The sequence below is a fragment of the Tarenaya hassleriana genome, unplaced genomic scaffold, assembly GCF_000463585.1.
Source record: "Tarenaya hassleriana unplaced genomic scaffold, ASM46358v1 Cleome30, whole genome shotgun sequence".
Lineage (NCBI taxonomy): Eukaryota > Viridiplantae > Streptophyta > Magnoliopsida > Brassicales > Cleomaceae > Tarenaya > Tarenaya hassleriana.
This window is the reverse complement of record NW_010966178.1, coordinates 438,945-454,472: the sequence shown is the minus strand read 5'-3', so window position 1 is coordinate 454,472 and position 15,528 is coordinate 438,945. Positions and strand designations below refer to the sequence as shown.

The window sequence follows — 15,528 nt, the reverse complement described above, 5'->3', positions numbered from 1 at the left end:
ATATATATATATGTATATATAAATATGTTTTATATGTATGTGTGATATATACATGCTTTTCTAAAAATCATATATATATATATGTGACATATGCATGATTTTTAGAAAAAAAATACATATACCACATATGCATATAAAACATATATATATATATATATGTATTATATATATGTGTGTATATATATAAATATGTTTATATATGTGTATATATGTATATCATTTCATTATATATGTATGTGTATAATTTTTAAAATTTTATTTTTATTTTTATTATTTTATTTTTATGTTATATTAATTAATATTATTAAATATTAGGGATTGATGATGTGGCAGATGACTAGGATGCCATGTCAGCATTAAATAATATATTTTTTCGTTCAGGGTTTTATTTGCCAATTTTTAAAAGTATAGCGTTTTAATTGCCAATTTTTAGTTTAAATTGCGACGAGAGAAAAGTACAGGGTTTTAAATGGAATTATCCCAATTTTTTATATTGAACTTTACATTTATTTGATTTTATCCGTTTGTGGACCCGCAAAGACACGCAATACGCTCGATGTCCTGACTCCTGAGTCATCCGTTTATCCGTGTGTTGTTTTTTTCAAGTGAACTTATAGAATTATTCAAACTAATATGGTCTTAACAAAATCCCCATTTAATCGGGGGATTAGGTCATCGTCTCCTTCGTACCATTTCTCGGAGTGATCGCTGGAGATTACAGTTTCCGCCGGAGAAAATGAGGATCGAAGAGAACGACGGTTTCTCCGCCTCAAGCAAGCACCTCGTATTCGCTTACTACGTCACCGGTCATGGCTTCGGCCATGCCACTCGCGTCGTCGAGGTTCCTCTCTCTCTCTCTCTCTCGCGTACTGTCACTTTTCATATTTTCTGCTTTCCATTTCGCCTTCAATCGTTTGTTTGGGCATTGTTGATCCGAACTGGTTCGTGGTACTTTTCTTGTGGGGTCCAAGGTCGTCCGTCACCTGATCGCGGTGGGGCATGATGTTCATGTCGTAACCGGCGCGCCTGATTTCGTCTTCACTTCAGAAATTCAGTCACCAAGACTCTTTATTCGCAAGGTTTCTTGTGTTCTGTTATGCGATGATTACTTGTTTCCTTCTAATTTTGTCCGTATATCGGAGAGAATTGAGGAATAGTGGGGTTGTTCTGCTGTTGTTGATCACGGCATTAGGTTCTTTTGGACTGTGGGGCTGTTCAGGCGGATGCATTGACGGTTGATCGTCTTGCCTCTTTAGAGAAGGTTTACTCATATGATCACCCTCTTGGGCTCTTTGTGTCCTTTGGGAGTTTTAGCCTGTCTTCAGTTCTAATTAACCTTTGCTACTTCTGTGGTGTGTTGATGTGTTAGTATGTGGAGACAGCTGTGGTTCCTCGAGCTTCGATATTGGAAACAGAAGTGGACTGGCTACAGTCCATCAAAGCCGACTTAGTGGTAGTCTTTTAATTCATCTTGCTCTTTATCTTCTGTTCCTTTATCTCATACTTACTGGTTGAATGCGAAATATAAGACTTGTTTGCTATGCCACCATCTTCCTAGCATTAATAAATCTTTTTCTAATCGCTAAAAAAACAGGTGTCTGATGTTGTTCCTGTAGCATGCCGTGCAGCTGCGGATGCTGGGATACGTTCTGTTTGTGTCACCAATTTCAGGTGACATTTCCAATGTCTTTCTCATCCATCAGTATCTTGTTTGGCCTGAAATCTTCCTCTTGTTAATGTTCATTAAATGCCTTTAGTGTAACTAGAGTGATCATCCCCATGATTTTAGAGGATATGTGATTATCAGGGCATTATGTTTTGATTTACTTGGAAACAAAAGGAATCATTTGTGTTTCTTTATACTATTTCAGCTGGGACTTTATCTATGCCGAGTATGTGATGGCGGCTGGATATCATCATCGTTCCATAGTTTGGCAGGTAGTTTCTTCCATAGAGTTTGCTGCTGTTATTTGAATAGCATCTCAAATCCCGTTACTGATCTGTGATTGACTCTTCATGTGATTTACGCGGAAGTTCATTAGTTTATTTCTTTTTCTTTTCTTCTCTTATATAGATAGCTGAGGATTATTCTCACTGCGAGTTCCTAATTCGCCTCCCAGGGTACTGCCCAAGTATGCAGTTCTTTGAACTTTCTAATTTCATCTTTTCTGTATTCTCTGCAGTATACTTGCTGCATTTTTTCTTACCTTTCTTTCTTTTATCTCATAGTGCCTGCTTTTCGCGATGTAATTGATGTACCATTAGTAGTAAGGAGACTACATAAATCTCGCAAGGAGGTTTGACTGTGAAACTTCACTAATCTCTTTTCTTTCATTACTCAATTTCTCATAATAATATCTCTTGTTCCCTCTCATCGCAGGTGAGGAAGGAACTTGGAATTTCTGAAAATGTGAAGGTTGTGATACTCAATTTTGGTGGACAGGTCTGGATGTTTGTTCCTTGGTTCACATTTGCACATATTGATTTGCTTCATTTCTCCTATTTGTATCATATCTGATTAACGTCGTTTCTCATTGATTAGATTATACCCTTTCCTCCTTTGCCTTTACTTTATCAATGCTTCTCAATTACGTGTATCTCCTTAAGCTGGACCACTGCTTTATCTCTTTCTAATCACTGCTATATTGCCTTTTCCCTCCTGCAGCCTTCAGGCTGGAAGTTGAAGGAAGAATATCTACCTCCTGACTGGCTGTGTCTGGTATCTTTTAGGCTTTTAGCAATTTTTTCTTCCAGTTTGATGTGTATATTTTCTCTTCTAGTGTCAATTTTATGTTTTAGACCAATCTGTTCGCTAGGTTTGTGGTGCTTCTGAGACCCAAGAGCTTCCACCAAATTTTATGAAGCTTGCTAAGGATGCGTATACACCTGATCTTATAGCTGCATCCGACTGTATGCTGGGTCAGTGTAATACAATTAGCAAATAGTGAATAGATAGTTAGTGAAGATATTAAATTGACGTTTCCTTGATTTTAGGGAAAATTGGTTATGGCACTGTCAGCGAAGCCTTGTCATACAGATTGCCATTTGTCTTTGTGCGGAGAGATTATTTTAATGAAGAACCTTTCCTGAGAAATATGCTTGAGGTGCAATCTGTTTCTCTTTCCATTTTGACTCCGTTTCCTTAATTTCCTAGTCTTTCAGGGTATTTTCCCCTCCAACTTTGGATTGTATAGTCAAGTTTTCTCTTCAAATCTTTGGGCAGTTTTATCAATGTGGTGTTGAGATGATCAGGAGAGACCTATTAATGGGCCACTGGAGACCATATCTTGAGCGTGCAATTAGCTTGAAACCGTGCTACGAGGGTGGCACCAATGGTGGTGAGGTATCTTATTGTCCTTTCTTTCTTTTATTGTCTGGTTTAGTTGTAAGATTCTGGGAATAGAAGTCCTTGCCTAAAATTTATGATTGCTGTTATACTGTGAGCTTACTTACCGTTTCCGTCCACTGGTGCAAAAATAGGTGGCAGCTCACATTTTACAGGAGACAGCCATTGGGAGGCATCGCACATCAGATAAGGTAAATTTGACATCCAAATGTTAGACGGTTTAACTTGTAATTGTGACATATTATGAGGTTTCCTCTCGAATATTGTGAAGTCAGAAAAAATCAATGAAGGTAAAACGTTGAAGATTTTAATTTGCGTACTTATAAATCTTCTTAGAAGGAAAGTTATGTTGAAATTAGTTATATTATATTGGCAAAAAATGTCCCATTTGAATTCCTCTCAAACCCTTACTCCCTCTTGTACTTGCACTCCAAGGATGTCCTCATCACCACTCCCCTCCAAGTTTCAATGTTGGTCTTTTGGTGGGTTACAGCTTAGTGGAGCAAGAAGACTACGTGATGCCATTGTACTGGGGTATCAGCTACAGAGAGTCCCTGGGAGGGACATCGCTATTCCTGAGTGGTATGCAAGGGCTGAAAATGAACTAGGCCAGTCTGCTGGATCACCAACTGCTCAAGCAAGCGAGAACAGCTCAATAATGGAACCGTAAGCTCTATATTTCTGCAAATTTATTTTCTCTGATCGGTGGGAGAGAATAAATGATGCTTCTATGCTATCTATTTTTGCAATTTTTCCTGCAGGTGCATCGAGGATTTTGATATCCTGCATGGTGACCTTCAAGGCCTTCCTGATACACGGAGTTTTCTGAAGAGTTTATCGAAGCTAGATGCTATTCAGGACTCCACAAAGAGTACGGAAAAGCGCACTATGCGTGAGCGAAAGGCTGCAGCTGGACTCTTCAACTGGGAGGTGACAGTTTTCCTCTCATCTTTTCCTAGCTCAAATAAACATGTGACAAGTAGCAACGTTGCAAAAGTTGCTTGTGAATGTGGGCATTGCCTAGCTCAAGTATCAGTCTTGTGCTTTTCCGCAATCTAGTGGTTTGGTTGTTAATGTTTTTGGATGCTGCAAGTTAGATTTTAGCATCATTTTTCACTGTACTGTTAGATTAGCCTATTGTGGCTGTTTATTTCTTGACATTAATCGAAAACATCTCTGCTTTTACAGGAAGAAATCTTTGTTGCCAGGGCACCAGGAAGGTTAGATGTGATGGGTGGGATTGCTGACTATTCAGGAAGCCTTGTCTTGCAGGTAAAAAATTTCGAGTTCTGGTTTTACTTTTTTCACTTGTTTTATATCCAAGTCGTGGAACATTTATTTAGGTGGCCCAATAAAAATGAACTCCTTTAGTCAAAAAGTCATTCCATCATATGGTTTATGTTATAATCTTAAGCCAGCTCTTGAAAAGGGTGGGATCATTTCAATTCCTCCAAACCTACCTGAATACCTGTATTTTGTTTGGTGGCTCTTGATTGCTTGCTTACGATCCGACACTTTCAGATGCCAATAAGAGAAGCTTGCCATGTAGCTGTTCAGAGAAACCATCCTAGCAAACATAGACTGTGGAAACACGCGCTGGCACGACAACAGTCAAAAGGACAGGGCTCAACACCTGTTTTGCAAATAGTAAGTAACAGTAATTGGATGAGTTCTTAAGGACACTAAAAAATTCTTCATCTATCAATGAGGATTGTCGTAGCTGAAGCTGCTCTGATGGGCATTGTGTGATTTAGGTATCATATGGATCAGAGCTAAGCAATCGTGCACCCACTTTTGACATGGACTTGTCTGATTTCATGGATGGGGATAAACAACTTTCATACGAAAATGCGCGGAAATACTTTGCACAGGATCCAGCCCAGAAGTGACTCTTTCCGGTAGCTTTCTCTCTAGATTAATCATGAAGATGAAGTTTAGATCTATGCAGATCGGCGAGAGGTTTTACCGATGAAGAAGAAGAAGAAGAAGAAGACATGCATGGAGATCTGACGAGGAAATAAAATGGAGAATATCTTCGTTTGAAGTATAAAATTATATGTACTTTTCTTTCGACATTTTTGTATCTTATTATATTTTTACAATATTGTGATTTTGATTACAACCACGTAGAAATGATGCGTTCGTCGAATTGTTGCAATTAAGTCAATTTTGAAGAAATTTTATCGGGGACAAGTTTGTTATTCGCTAACAAGGTGATTTGCATTTTCCAGGTGGGCAGCTTATATTGCTGGTACCATTTTGGTGTTGATGACAGAACTGGGTGTGCGTTTTGAGGATAGCATCAGCATGCTGGTACGAGTTCCTTTCTTTTTTCTAAAAAAAATTAGAATTTATCTTGTGCAGAATGCATACTGATTACTTTTTTTTTTTTGTTTCTGTGCTACTATGCATGTAACATTACCTGATGATTTTACTGGTATGTTCATTGATATATTAAATGAACATTTTTCAGATTATGTAGACTCAGACATGAAAATGTCGAGATCACATGTGATGCTTTAGTAGGAAACGGGGTTAATATTAAATAGCAATAAAGAATTGTTGAAAATGAGTTTGATGACTTTAGATTATAATTTATAAGTTTCTTTCTTACTGATTCTGAAACTTGGCTGCATCATTAAGCCCTGATGCTATGCGTGTAAGAAGAAAGTCAGAGCTGTTTTCCTGGTTTTATTGATTATATGTGCAATGTTAGGTTTCTTCTGCAGTACCAGACGGCAAAGGTGTATCCTCCTCTGCTGCTGTGGAGGTCGCAAGCATGTCTGCCATAGCTGCTGCCCATGGTAATACAATCTGGATCCAGAATCTCAGGAATATATTAATACATGAATATAGTCTACGTCTCTGTAAATGAGAACTGAATAATCATTGTTACATATAAGAACCAATAGTCATCTGAGATGGATGAATAATTTTGGGGACCTTTAATTTGTTTATTCACTCAATTCCGTATTATGCATGCACAGGACTGACTATCAGCCCCAGAGAGCTTGCTCTGCTCTGCCAAAAGGTTTCAAGTTCTGCAACAAATGGGCTCCTTTTGCTACTCTGCTATGTGCTCGTTCGTTGATCTTCTTCAGTTTTCTAGGTGGAGAATCACATCGTTGGGGCTCCATGTGGTGTTATGGATCAGATGACTTCTGCATGTGGAGAGGCCAACAAATTGTTGGCCATGATCTGCCAGGTAGTTCTTACAGCAATAAGCCAATAATCAGTTTGTGCATATTCCAACCTAGCAAATTATTCATATGAAATAATGGGTCACAATTGGTGATAAAACATTTTAGATCTCATTCTCTTTTGCAGAGATTTATAGTTGTCGTCTTCCTTTTTTTACTTGTTTTTTGTTTATGTAGCCTGCGGAAGTAATTGGGCTTGTAGAAATTCCCAACCATATCAGATTTTGGGGTATTGATTCTGGTATTCGGCACAGGTAAGTCTTCTTTCTCTATCCAGTAGAAGTTTCACTGACCAATTCTGTAGTAGATTTATTATATGCGTTTACTTTTCCTCGTCCCCCATAATCAAACCATTATTTTCTGACATTATTGACCTTTTTCCTGGCAGTGTTGGAGGGGCGGATTATGGCCCGGTTAGAGTTGGTGCCTTTATGGGCCGGAAGATGATAAAATCCATAGCATCCACTAGGTATTCTCAATCAGCCTCAAGTGCTAATGGAGTCAACCCAGATGAATTAGAGGATGAAGGCCTTGAGCTACTCGGGGATGAGGCTTCATTAGATTACTTGTGCAATTTGTCGCCCCACAGGTGAGAACATAAGTGGCCAATCCTTACATGACATATGCGGTCTGTTTGAAATGATTCGATGCTTTCCAGATGTTGACCTTGCCAAAGAATTTCAAATGCAAAGATTCTCGCATTTTATCCCAGAGGTGTTGGATAGTAATTGCTTCGCTCTGGTGCAGATATGAAGCCAGTTACGCGGATATGCTTCCTGATTCCATGCTGGGCAAGTCATTCATCGAGAAATACTCTGATCACGACGATCCTGTCACTCTGATAGATCAAAAATGTTCCTACAGCATCAGGGCACCTGCCAGACATCCTATATATGAAAATTTCCGGGTTAAGGTCTGTCTTTGTTCTTCAGACAGTCTAAATATATGGAACACATCATTGGTTGCATATTTGTGAAGATAACTTCTCTATCAGGCAGTTAGATATTTAAATCATCTTCTAAAGTGAATGCTTGTGTAATGTTTCTTCTGTAGACCTTCAAAGCGCTTCTGACATCTGCAACCTCAGAAGAGCAACTAACAGCTCTTGGGGAACTTCTTTATCAGGTTTTTCCCTCTCAGCTAAAAGCAGTGCAGTCTTTTTATCCACTGCTGAAGCTTCTCTAGTTATGTAGAGTTAATATATTGCTTTGGCGTTCCTCTAGATTTTCAAAATCCGAAGCCTAGTCCTAAGTCCATATAAAGATGCGTTCTTGAGATTTTAGAAAATTAGGTGACAACACTTATGATTTGGGTTATAACTAGGAATTGGGTCAGATGGAGGTGATCTTGATGAAGTTTCTGTGGGATGTGTTGCAGTGCCATTATAGCTACAGCGCATGTGGACTTGGGTCAGATGGCACCAATCGGCTTGTCCAATTGGTACAAGGAATGCAGCATAGCAAGTCCAAGTCTGAAGATGGAACCCTCTACGGAGCCAAAATCACTGGCGGTGGTTCTGGTGGAACTGTCTGTGTCATCGGCCGGAACTCATTGCGCAGCAGCCAACAAATCTTCGAGGTAATTACACTTTTGCAATCCCCAGTAGCCCACCCAAATTTTAAACGGCCTTGTTGGGGAAAACAAATGTCTGATAAAACGATGAACACCCTAAGGCAAGTAATCTTGTCTCATAAACAAACATAGTCCAACGCGATGATTAATCTGAAACTTTTAGAGATGGGCATAGAAGCTGTAAAAATAATTAAACAAATAGGTATTGCATTACAAATTCAAAAAATGAACTTGCTGTTGAGTGATAAGTAAGAGGGGGGTTTATGTGTGTGTGTGTGACCGAAAGAAATAGTCACCATATGATGGAGAGCTCAGAAGAAGTCATGAGCACATAGTTTTCGTTTATACTCATGTGACTGGGACCAAAAATGGGTGAATGGTTCAGATTCAGCGGAGATACAAAGCGGCGACTGGATATTTGGCTCTCATTTTCGAGGGGTCCTCTCCTGGTGCCGGCAAGTTTGGTCACTTGCGTATCCGACGTCGTTTCTCTTCCTCTCATTGCTGACTCTCTCCTCTTTATCATCAGGTTCACATTTCCTCTTTCATCCCTTCCCTCTATTCTATATCTATATATATATATATATATATATATATGTATGATGCCCACATAATCTGTCTTATGGTCTTTCTGAAAATTCCTTGTGATATTAATAATTTGGATAAATAATTACTCAACCTGAGACAATCCTGAATTTGGATGAATAATTAAATTTAAAAAAAAGTGCATCCACTTTGTGATGAAGCAAGTATCTATTCTTCACATATAATCTAGCGAACCAACCAATCATTCATGTTGTTTGGTTGAAGATGGTTGTCTCGTCCTTCCTATACTCTCTTTATAATTTTTAGATGCTTCTGTAGTTAAAAATGGGGACAATTGGGGGAAAGGTTCGAGGCAGCATCGTCATCGTTCACACTTCTCTAAGACCCGTTTATGGTTCTCATCACTTCACGTGGCATTTAAATGCCTCGACGTACCATCCTCTTCTCCATTTTTTTTACTTTTCCTTTTCCGTGAATTTTCTCCACGTCTTTACCATTTGTTTTTTATTAAAATAAACACTGCTTATGAATAAGAATGTAATCTGCATTTCAAAATTCGTGTCATAATCTCTATAAATAACTCACTATAATTATCATAATCTCTGTTGTAAAATATTAAACACTGAGATTATCGATCTATCCGACGTCGGTAATCAGCAGTGTGAGCCGACCGACACCCACGTGTTCCCTTCCTCTTTGTATTCGTTACCTAATCAGATCCCATGATCCAAATTCGACCGTCTCTGTCCCTCCACGTGCCAAACCATTGTTCAACCCATTCTCTATATTATTGTTTGTACAATAATAATACAAATCTTGGTAGAAACTTCAACCGATAATGTAATAAAATTAGAAAATATTACATATATTTCTCTCAAGTACATAGTATTGCAAGGTTATATGCCACACGCACGCCATACCAAATAATTTATACATTATTTCCAAGCATTAGATGTAATTCCAATATGTAGAAAAATTATATATAAAAATGGTGCCCATTTATAGATATGCTGAATCCTCATTAGTTGTTAATCAGCATGTTGTGTCCTGTTTCCAGCGTTTTACCTTATTCTATTTCCTCTTTTAATATAAGCCGCTCTTTGTAAATTGTTACCATATACTCTTCACTATCACTTATTTCCCTCATTTTCTCTCTCCAACGCTTGTGTGCTCTTTTCTTCATCTTCACCTTTATCTCCATCTCCATCTTCCATCTTTCATCTTCCATCTTCCATCTTCTCTAACAGCATTGCCTCCAAAAGCAGGATTTGTCTGAAAATGAAAACATTAAGAAACTACAATCCTCTTCTTCTTATTCTTCTACTGCTTGCTTGTCTCGTTGTCTCTTCACTTTCAGAATCTCAGCCCACCGCATGTACTATGTGCACTTCCTGCGACAATCCCTGTCAACCTGTCCCTTCTCCTCCTCCGCCTCGCCCCACCACCTCCCCTTCCCCTCCTCCTCCTTCCTCCACCTCCGGCGGCGGTCCTTACTACTACTACTATCCTCCTCCGCCGACGTCGCAGTCCGGCTACTACCGCCCACCTCCTTCTTCCGGCGGCGGTTACTACTACGCGCCGCCGAAGAGCGGAGGGAACTACCAATTTCCTCCGCCGCCTAACCCTATCGTTCCGTACTTCCCATTCTACTACTACAGTCCTCCGCCAGCGTCTCTGTCGGGATCCGACAAGAACATGGGATTCTCCTTCGTTTTATTTTCCTCTCTCTTGTTTTTCTGTTTGTTTTGATAGAAAATGAATCCGACTGAGAAAGTGATAGAAAGTGACGGTAGCTTTCTCTCTAGATTAATCATGAAGATGAAGTTTAGATCTATGCAGATCGGCGAGAGGTTTTACCGATGAAGAAGAAGAAGAAGAAGAAGACATGCATGGAGATCTGACGAGGAAATAAAATGGAGAATATCTTCGTTTGAAGTATAAAATTATATGTACTTTTCTTTCGACATTTTTGTATCTTATTATATTTTTACAATATTGTGATTTTGATTACAACCACGTAGAAATGATGCGTTCGTCGTCTGATTGTGATTTTATCATATAAACATTATTCTTATAAAATAATATTTTCAAGTAAAATTAATTACGTAATGGTTTGCTTAAGGATGTGGATGTACGGAGTGACTATTTCGGATTTCGGTTCGGTTATTTCGGTTATAAAAAATAATAGTCGAACGGTTATATGTATTAAATCGGTTTAGTTCGGTTTCGGTTCGGTTCGGTTTTAACATAAAAAATTATAACCGAACGGTTAAATTTAGATCAGTTCGGTTCGGTTATATTCGATTATAAATAAACACTAATATATACGAAATAAATTATTAAAAAAATCTTTAAAAACTTCGAATTACATCATAATATTAATATTAATCTTTTAAAATTATCGATCTAAACCAAAATATACAATATTAATCTTCCAAAATGCTCAGTCCAAATTTTAAATCACAAAATTTTCAAAAGTTTTCAAAAATTTCAACCTCACCATTTTTTATTTTCATTTATTCCAAAAAAATATAATAAATTAATATATAATATATATAAAAATAAGATTTTAATCAAATAAAAAATTAACTTTTAATTATTTATAAATTAAAAATTGTGATATCAAATGATGTATGAAAATTAAAAGTGAAATTGTAAAAACATTACATAAATATTTAGAATAAAACACTAAAAACTAAATAAACACTAATAATAGTTCGGTTAACTTAACCGTGATTATTCAGTTGTTAACCGAATCTAACAGAATCTAAACGGTTATTAAATTTACTCAACCGATCGGTTATTAAATAAATAACGGAACCGCACTAAACTGGTGTTATTCGATTCGCGTAGTTATAAAAATGAAAACTAAAAGGGTGTGAATAAAAAGAGGGAAGTGATCATAACTCATAAGAGAGCCTCACGCGCCTTGGGAATCCTAAATGCCGTTTTCACGAAAAAACGGAAAAATCGCTGGATAACATGCCGATTTAGGCGACACGTGCTTACGCGCCATAGCTGCGCGTGGGATTTTTGTTCACCGTGCTTTCACCATTTTTTTAATTCCCTCTTTATTAAATTAATTTCAGTTTCCACACGAAAACTTTGTTTTAGTATTTATTTTTACAGACCCACAGTAAAAAAAAAAACAAAAATAATTGTAACTTGACATTTTAGTCTTTTTTTTTTGGTAACTGAAAAGTATTGTCGTGTCAATATATTTTAATTTCATTTAATAAGGAAAAGGTGTATGTTCTATGGAAACTGGTAAAGGTGATTTAGTGTTAAAATAAGAACATCAAGAAGTACATTTTCGTGGGGGAAAATACAAACAAATTTTTTGCCCGAATTTTAATGAATAGAAGGTTTTAATGCTCAATAAATCTAACTTCAAAATCTCAAAAGTTTCCCATTAATAATCAATGATTAACAATTTAATCTAATTAAATTGCTAATGAGGAAGACTCTTTTTTATGAATTCTTATGCGAACAAAAACAATAAAAATGAAAATAGCAATATTGAAATGGCACGTCTCCCCATAATTGCAAGTGGTTGGACAAGTGGGCAAAGCGACGTCACGATGGAAAGCTTATCACATATGTCCGTATTACATTTAATTAAAAAGGATCGACTTTTCCCTGTCTGGATATTAGTTTTAAAATTTCCTAATTCAAATTAATTCATAGAATTTATGTCCATTCTGCATTTTTCATATGAATCACGCAATGCTTTTTTTTTCTTATCTATCGACATTGATATATAAAAAAAAATATTCACAATTTAAACCAACTTACAAAAATAAGAGTTTTTTTTTTACTTGCATTGAAAATCCAACACATCGTCATGTATCATAATCCTTTGTATGAGTGGACATCAAGTGACAAGATATCTCTCCACTTTAGCTTTACAAAAAGATATATTTCTTTTAGTCTCTCTCTATATAAATATATATATATATATATATTCAAATAAATTAGGAAGTGAAAATTCTTCGGATTCTCTGAGGTGATTAGTAATAGGAATCAGGAAGGTGGGGTTAAGTGCAACGATATAAGCTTAAGCAAACATTTTTTAGTGTTAGATTTTATTGACTTTTAATTGAAACAAACAATAGTTATTCAAGGTGCGAGAGCTTAGTCTAGTTTTTTATTTATTTATTCATAATATATTTCAGGTATATAAATGTATTTTATTAAGAACAATAATAATAATAATATATAATTATGCTTCTAAATTATGTTCTTTTATTAATTATTTAGCAACCGTGTAAATGACAAAAATAATAAATGTAAAAAAGGAAAAGGAGGAAGTGGTGCGTGCCGCGAAAACCAAAACTCACGCGCCTTAGGCTCCCCCAGTTTTCTTTTTTGCGAAAAAAGCCCAAAATCGTTGGACTAGGTTGGCGATTTGACGCTCACGCGCTCCATGCGCTATAGATGCGGATGGGTCTACGTTAACTTTCTCACTCGTTTTTATTATTAAAGACTTTGAATGGTGATTACTTTTTATTTTGAGTTTTTGGTTTTAGTTTTTGGATTTTGCTTTTTAGTTTTTGATTTTTAGTTTTTAGATTTTATAATATTTGAAAATTTTAAAAAAAAAAAGCTTTTTGTTTTTCATTGATTTTTTCACTAAAATAGCTTTCCAAGTTTTTAGGAAAAGTAATTTTGTAAAAATTTGAATGATGGTTTTTTTTTGTTTTTGGATTTTAAAAACTCCAAAAATTCTCACGGTATTAAAAGTAACTGTACCTTTCTATTTATTGCACTTTTACCCCTTCATTATGATTTCATTCTTCCTGATCCCTTAATTAATATTAGTTTTGTATGTTAAGAAATAGAATCTTAAGATTTCCGAGTCACAAAAGCGTTAAAATTCAATATTTCTACTATATCTATCAATTTTAAAATAAACTGAAAATGATTAGAACAATTTATATTTATGAAAACGTTAAAAAACTATTACTTTTTATCTGTGTTCCATAGTACTAAAATTTTTAAATCCTTACTTCAATCCCTAAACAATTTAAAACAGAAAAAAAAGGTTAGACGATCAACAATTAAACTTAAAATGTTGAACAGTAGAATAATGATTTAAAATTTAATATAAAATGGAAAAAATAGAAAACATTAAAGCAATACTAGATGGGGCATAAAAAAATTAACTCACTACACATACAATACATGGATATATATGAATCTCTTAATCTCACTACTTAAACTACTCGATGAATGGGACAAAAAGGGGAGCTCATGCGTAAACAGAGCCATAAGAAAGGGCCATTAGCAGAACAGCGGCTCTCTCCTCCTCGCCGAGTTTCCTCCACAGCCTCTTCTTCTCCACCGTCGATCTCTTCATCACTGGAACCTTAAACCCTAAATCCAAGAATCTGCCAACTCCTTTGCTATTATCATCAGTTTTGTTATTGCAAATGTTCTTGATGTTCTGTTGGTCAAGTCCTAGGTTATTACTGTTGTTGGTTCTTCTGTTTTTCTTCTTCTCCTCTGGTCTTATTCCGAGTGCTGCTTGCCTCTTTTTCCTGCTTTTGATCCCACATGCATTGCACAATGACTGCCCAAAGAACAAAAAAAAGTTGGGGATGAGACCAGAGAATGTATGATACTTTGTCAAACACCAGACAGCAATATCTGTTTTCTTTGAATTGAACTCGAAAGGCGATTCAGTTCAGAAGCCAATCCACCAGCTAAATCCATGAATAACTCACTTTAAACTACTCACTCTCAGTACCACAATCCAGAATGAACTTTATTGCATCATTCACAGCGCGTAAGTCCATAACTATGACTCTCTGGTGCTAAGTTACAGATCAAGCATATATCTTATGAAACCAAGCCCAAGGACGGAAACCCAATTCAATAGCGTGAATTGGCACAAGGGGGCATCCATAATAAATGAAGGAATTGGTAAATTAAGTTTCTTGTCATCACTACTGCGACCAAGCTACAGCATTAGACAATAGACATTAGACTGAAAATTATCCAAACTTAACAAGGATCATGGCCACCAACGTACTAAGACAGTGAGACCCATATATTCGAACAAACAAAAGTCAAAACCAACATTCCCCAAACTACCAATAGTAACTGATGGCTGGATCACAAAATTTGATAGACTAAGGTTCACAATTTTTAAAAAACATATACAGCAGTATTCGATTGAAATCAACCGAACTAACTCCAGCGGGCACTCACAACTCAAGATTCCAACAGTTTGAGGGAATCTGAGAGCCACTACGTTTAACTCAACCCCACACTAATTAGTAATAATAACTTCACTACAATATACACATGAAAATGAATATGACCAAACAAGCAAAAAAAAAGAGGAAAAACACAAGCTTCATATACTAAATTTCTAAGCTTTAGGTAAAGCAGAACCACTCAAACCCCAACTACCCCGAAGATCACAGCAATACACGCGACCAAAACAATACCTCTTTCACTGAAACAAAGATCCGAATCCAGTAGTGCTTTGCTAACATTTCAGGAAAGTTAGGAACCGATAATCTAACTAGAAAAGAGTCCAAGACATATCAACCACGACTCAAAGACAATAAAACAAAGAAAAACGAAAGGGAGTGTGGTTCAGGGATTTGAAAGCTCAAAAGGGATGAAACCATACCTTAGGTCCGGCGGGGCCACCTCGCCATAGAGGAGTCTTGCTGGTACCGCAATCAACGCAAGTCTTCTTCGTATCAACCCCGTTGCTGTTGCTGCTGCTGCAGTTCTCGCTGTCTTCCTCGGACAGATCTCCAGCAGAATGGAGATTCCTCTTCGTTTCCTCTGATTCAGACATCTGCGATCGAAAGAACAGCAGGTTGGAGAAATCCAAACAGTTAGGGA

General features: G+C 36.7%; 3 protein-coding genes across 3 annotated transcripts in view; 2 read left to right on the top strand and 1 right to left on the bottom strand.

The window, feature by feature from the left end:
- Nucleotides 1–628: 628 nt before the first annotated feature.
- Nucleotides 629–10,705, top strand: LOC104820278 (L-arabinokinase-like). Its single transcript, XM_010550665.2, has 30 exons — nt 629–841; nt 972–1,079; nt 1,193–1,261; nt 1,370–1,453; nt 1,595–1,671; nt 1,872–1,938; nt 2,075–2,132; nt 2,230–2,297; nt 2,381–2,443; nt 2,666–2,719; nt 2,817–2,919; nt 2,995–3,104; nt 3,224–3,343; nt 3,481–3,537; nt 3,840–4,012; nt 4,108–4,276; nt 4,535–4,618; nt 4,868–4,993; nt 5,101–5,231; nt 5,578–5,659; nt 6,063–6,150; nt 6,334–6,377; nt 6,456–6,551; nt 6,724–6,800; nt 6,935–7,135; nt 7,294–7,459; nt 7,600–7,671; nt 7,924–8,124; nt 8,504–8,647; nt 8,983–10,705. Exons 1-29 carry the CDS (start codon nt 737–739, stop codon nt 8,624–8,626), a joined length of 2,976 nt encoding a protein of 991 aa, XP_010548967.1. The 5' UTR covers nt 629–736; the 3' UTR covers nt 8,627–8,647; nt 8,983–10,705.
- On the top strand, nt 9,925–10,761 carry LOC104820438 (proline-rich antigen homolog). The gene has a single exon (XM_019203310.1). The coding sequence runs from the start codon at nt 9,943–9,945 to the stop codon at nt 10,411–10,413; it is 471 nt and encodes a 156-aa protein (XP_019058855.1). The 5' UTR covers nt 9,925–9,942; the 3' UTR covers nt 10,414–10,761.
- A 3,024-nt stretch (nt 10,762–13,785) lies between these two features.
- Nucleotides 13,786–15,528, bottom strand: part of LOC104820276 (GATA transcription factor 17-like) — a 2,397-nt gene continuing 654 nt past the window's right edge. Inside the window, exons 2-3 of the mRNA XM_010550663.1 lie at nt 15,308–15,481; nt 13,786–14,236 (exon numbers count right to left, since the gene is read on the bottom strand). Coding sequence (XP_010548965.1) covers nt 13,916–14,236; nt 15,308–15,481 — 495 coding nt within the window. The 3' untranslated portion in view covers nt 13,786–13,915. The remainder of the gene's footprint in view (nt 14,237–15,307; nt 15,482–15,528) is intronic.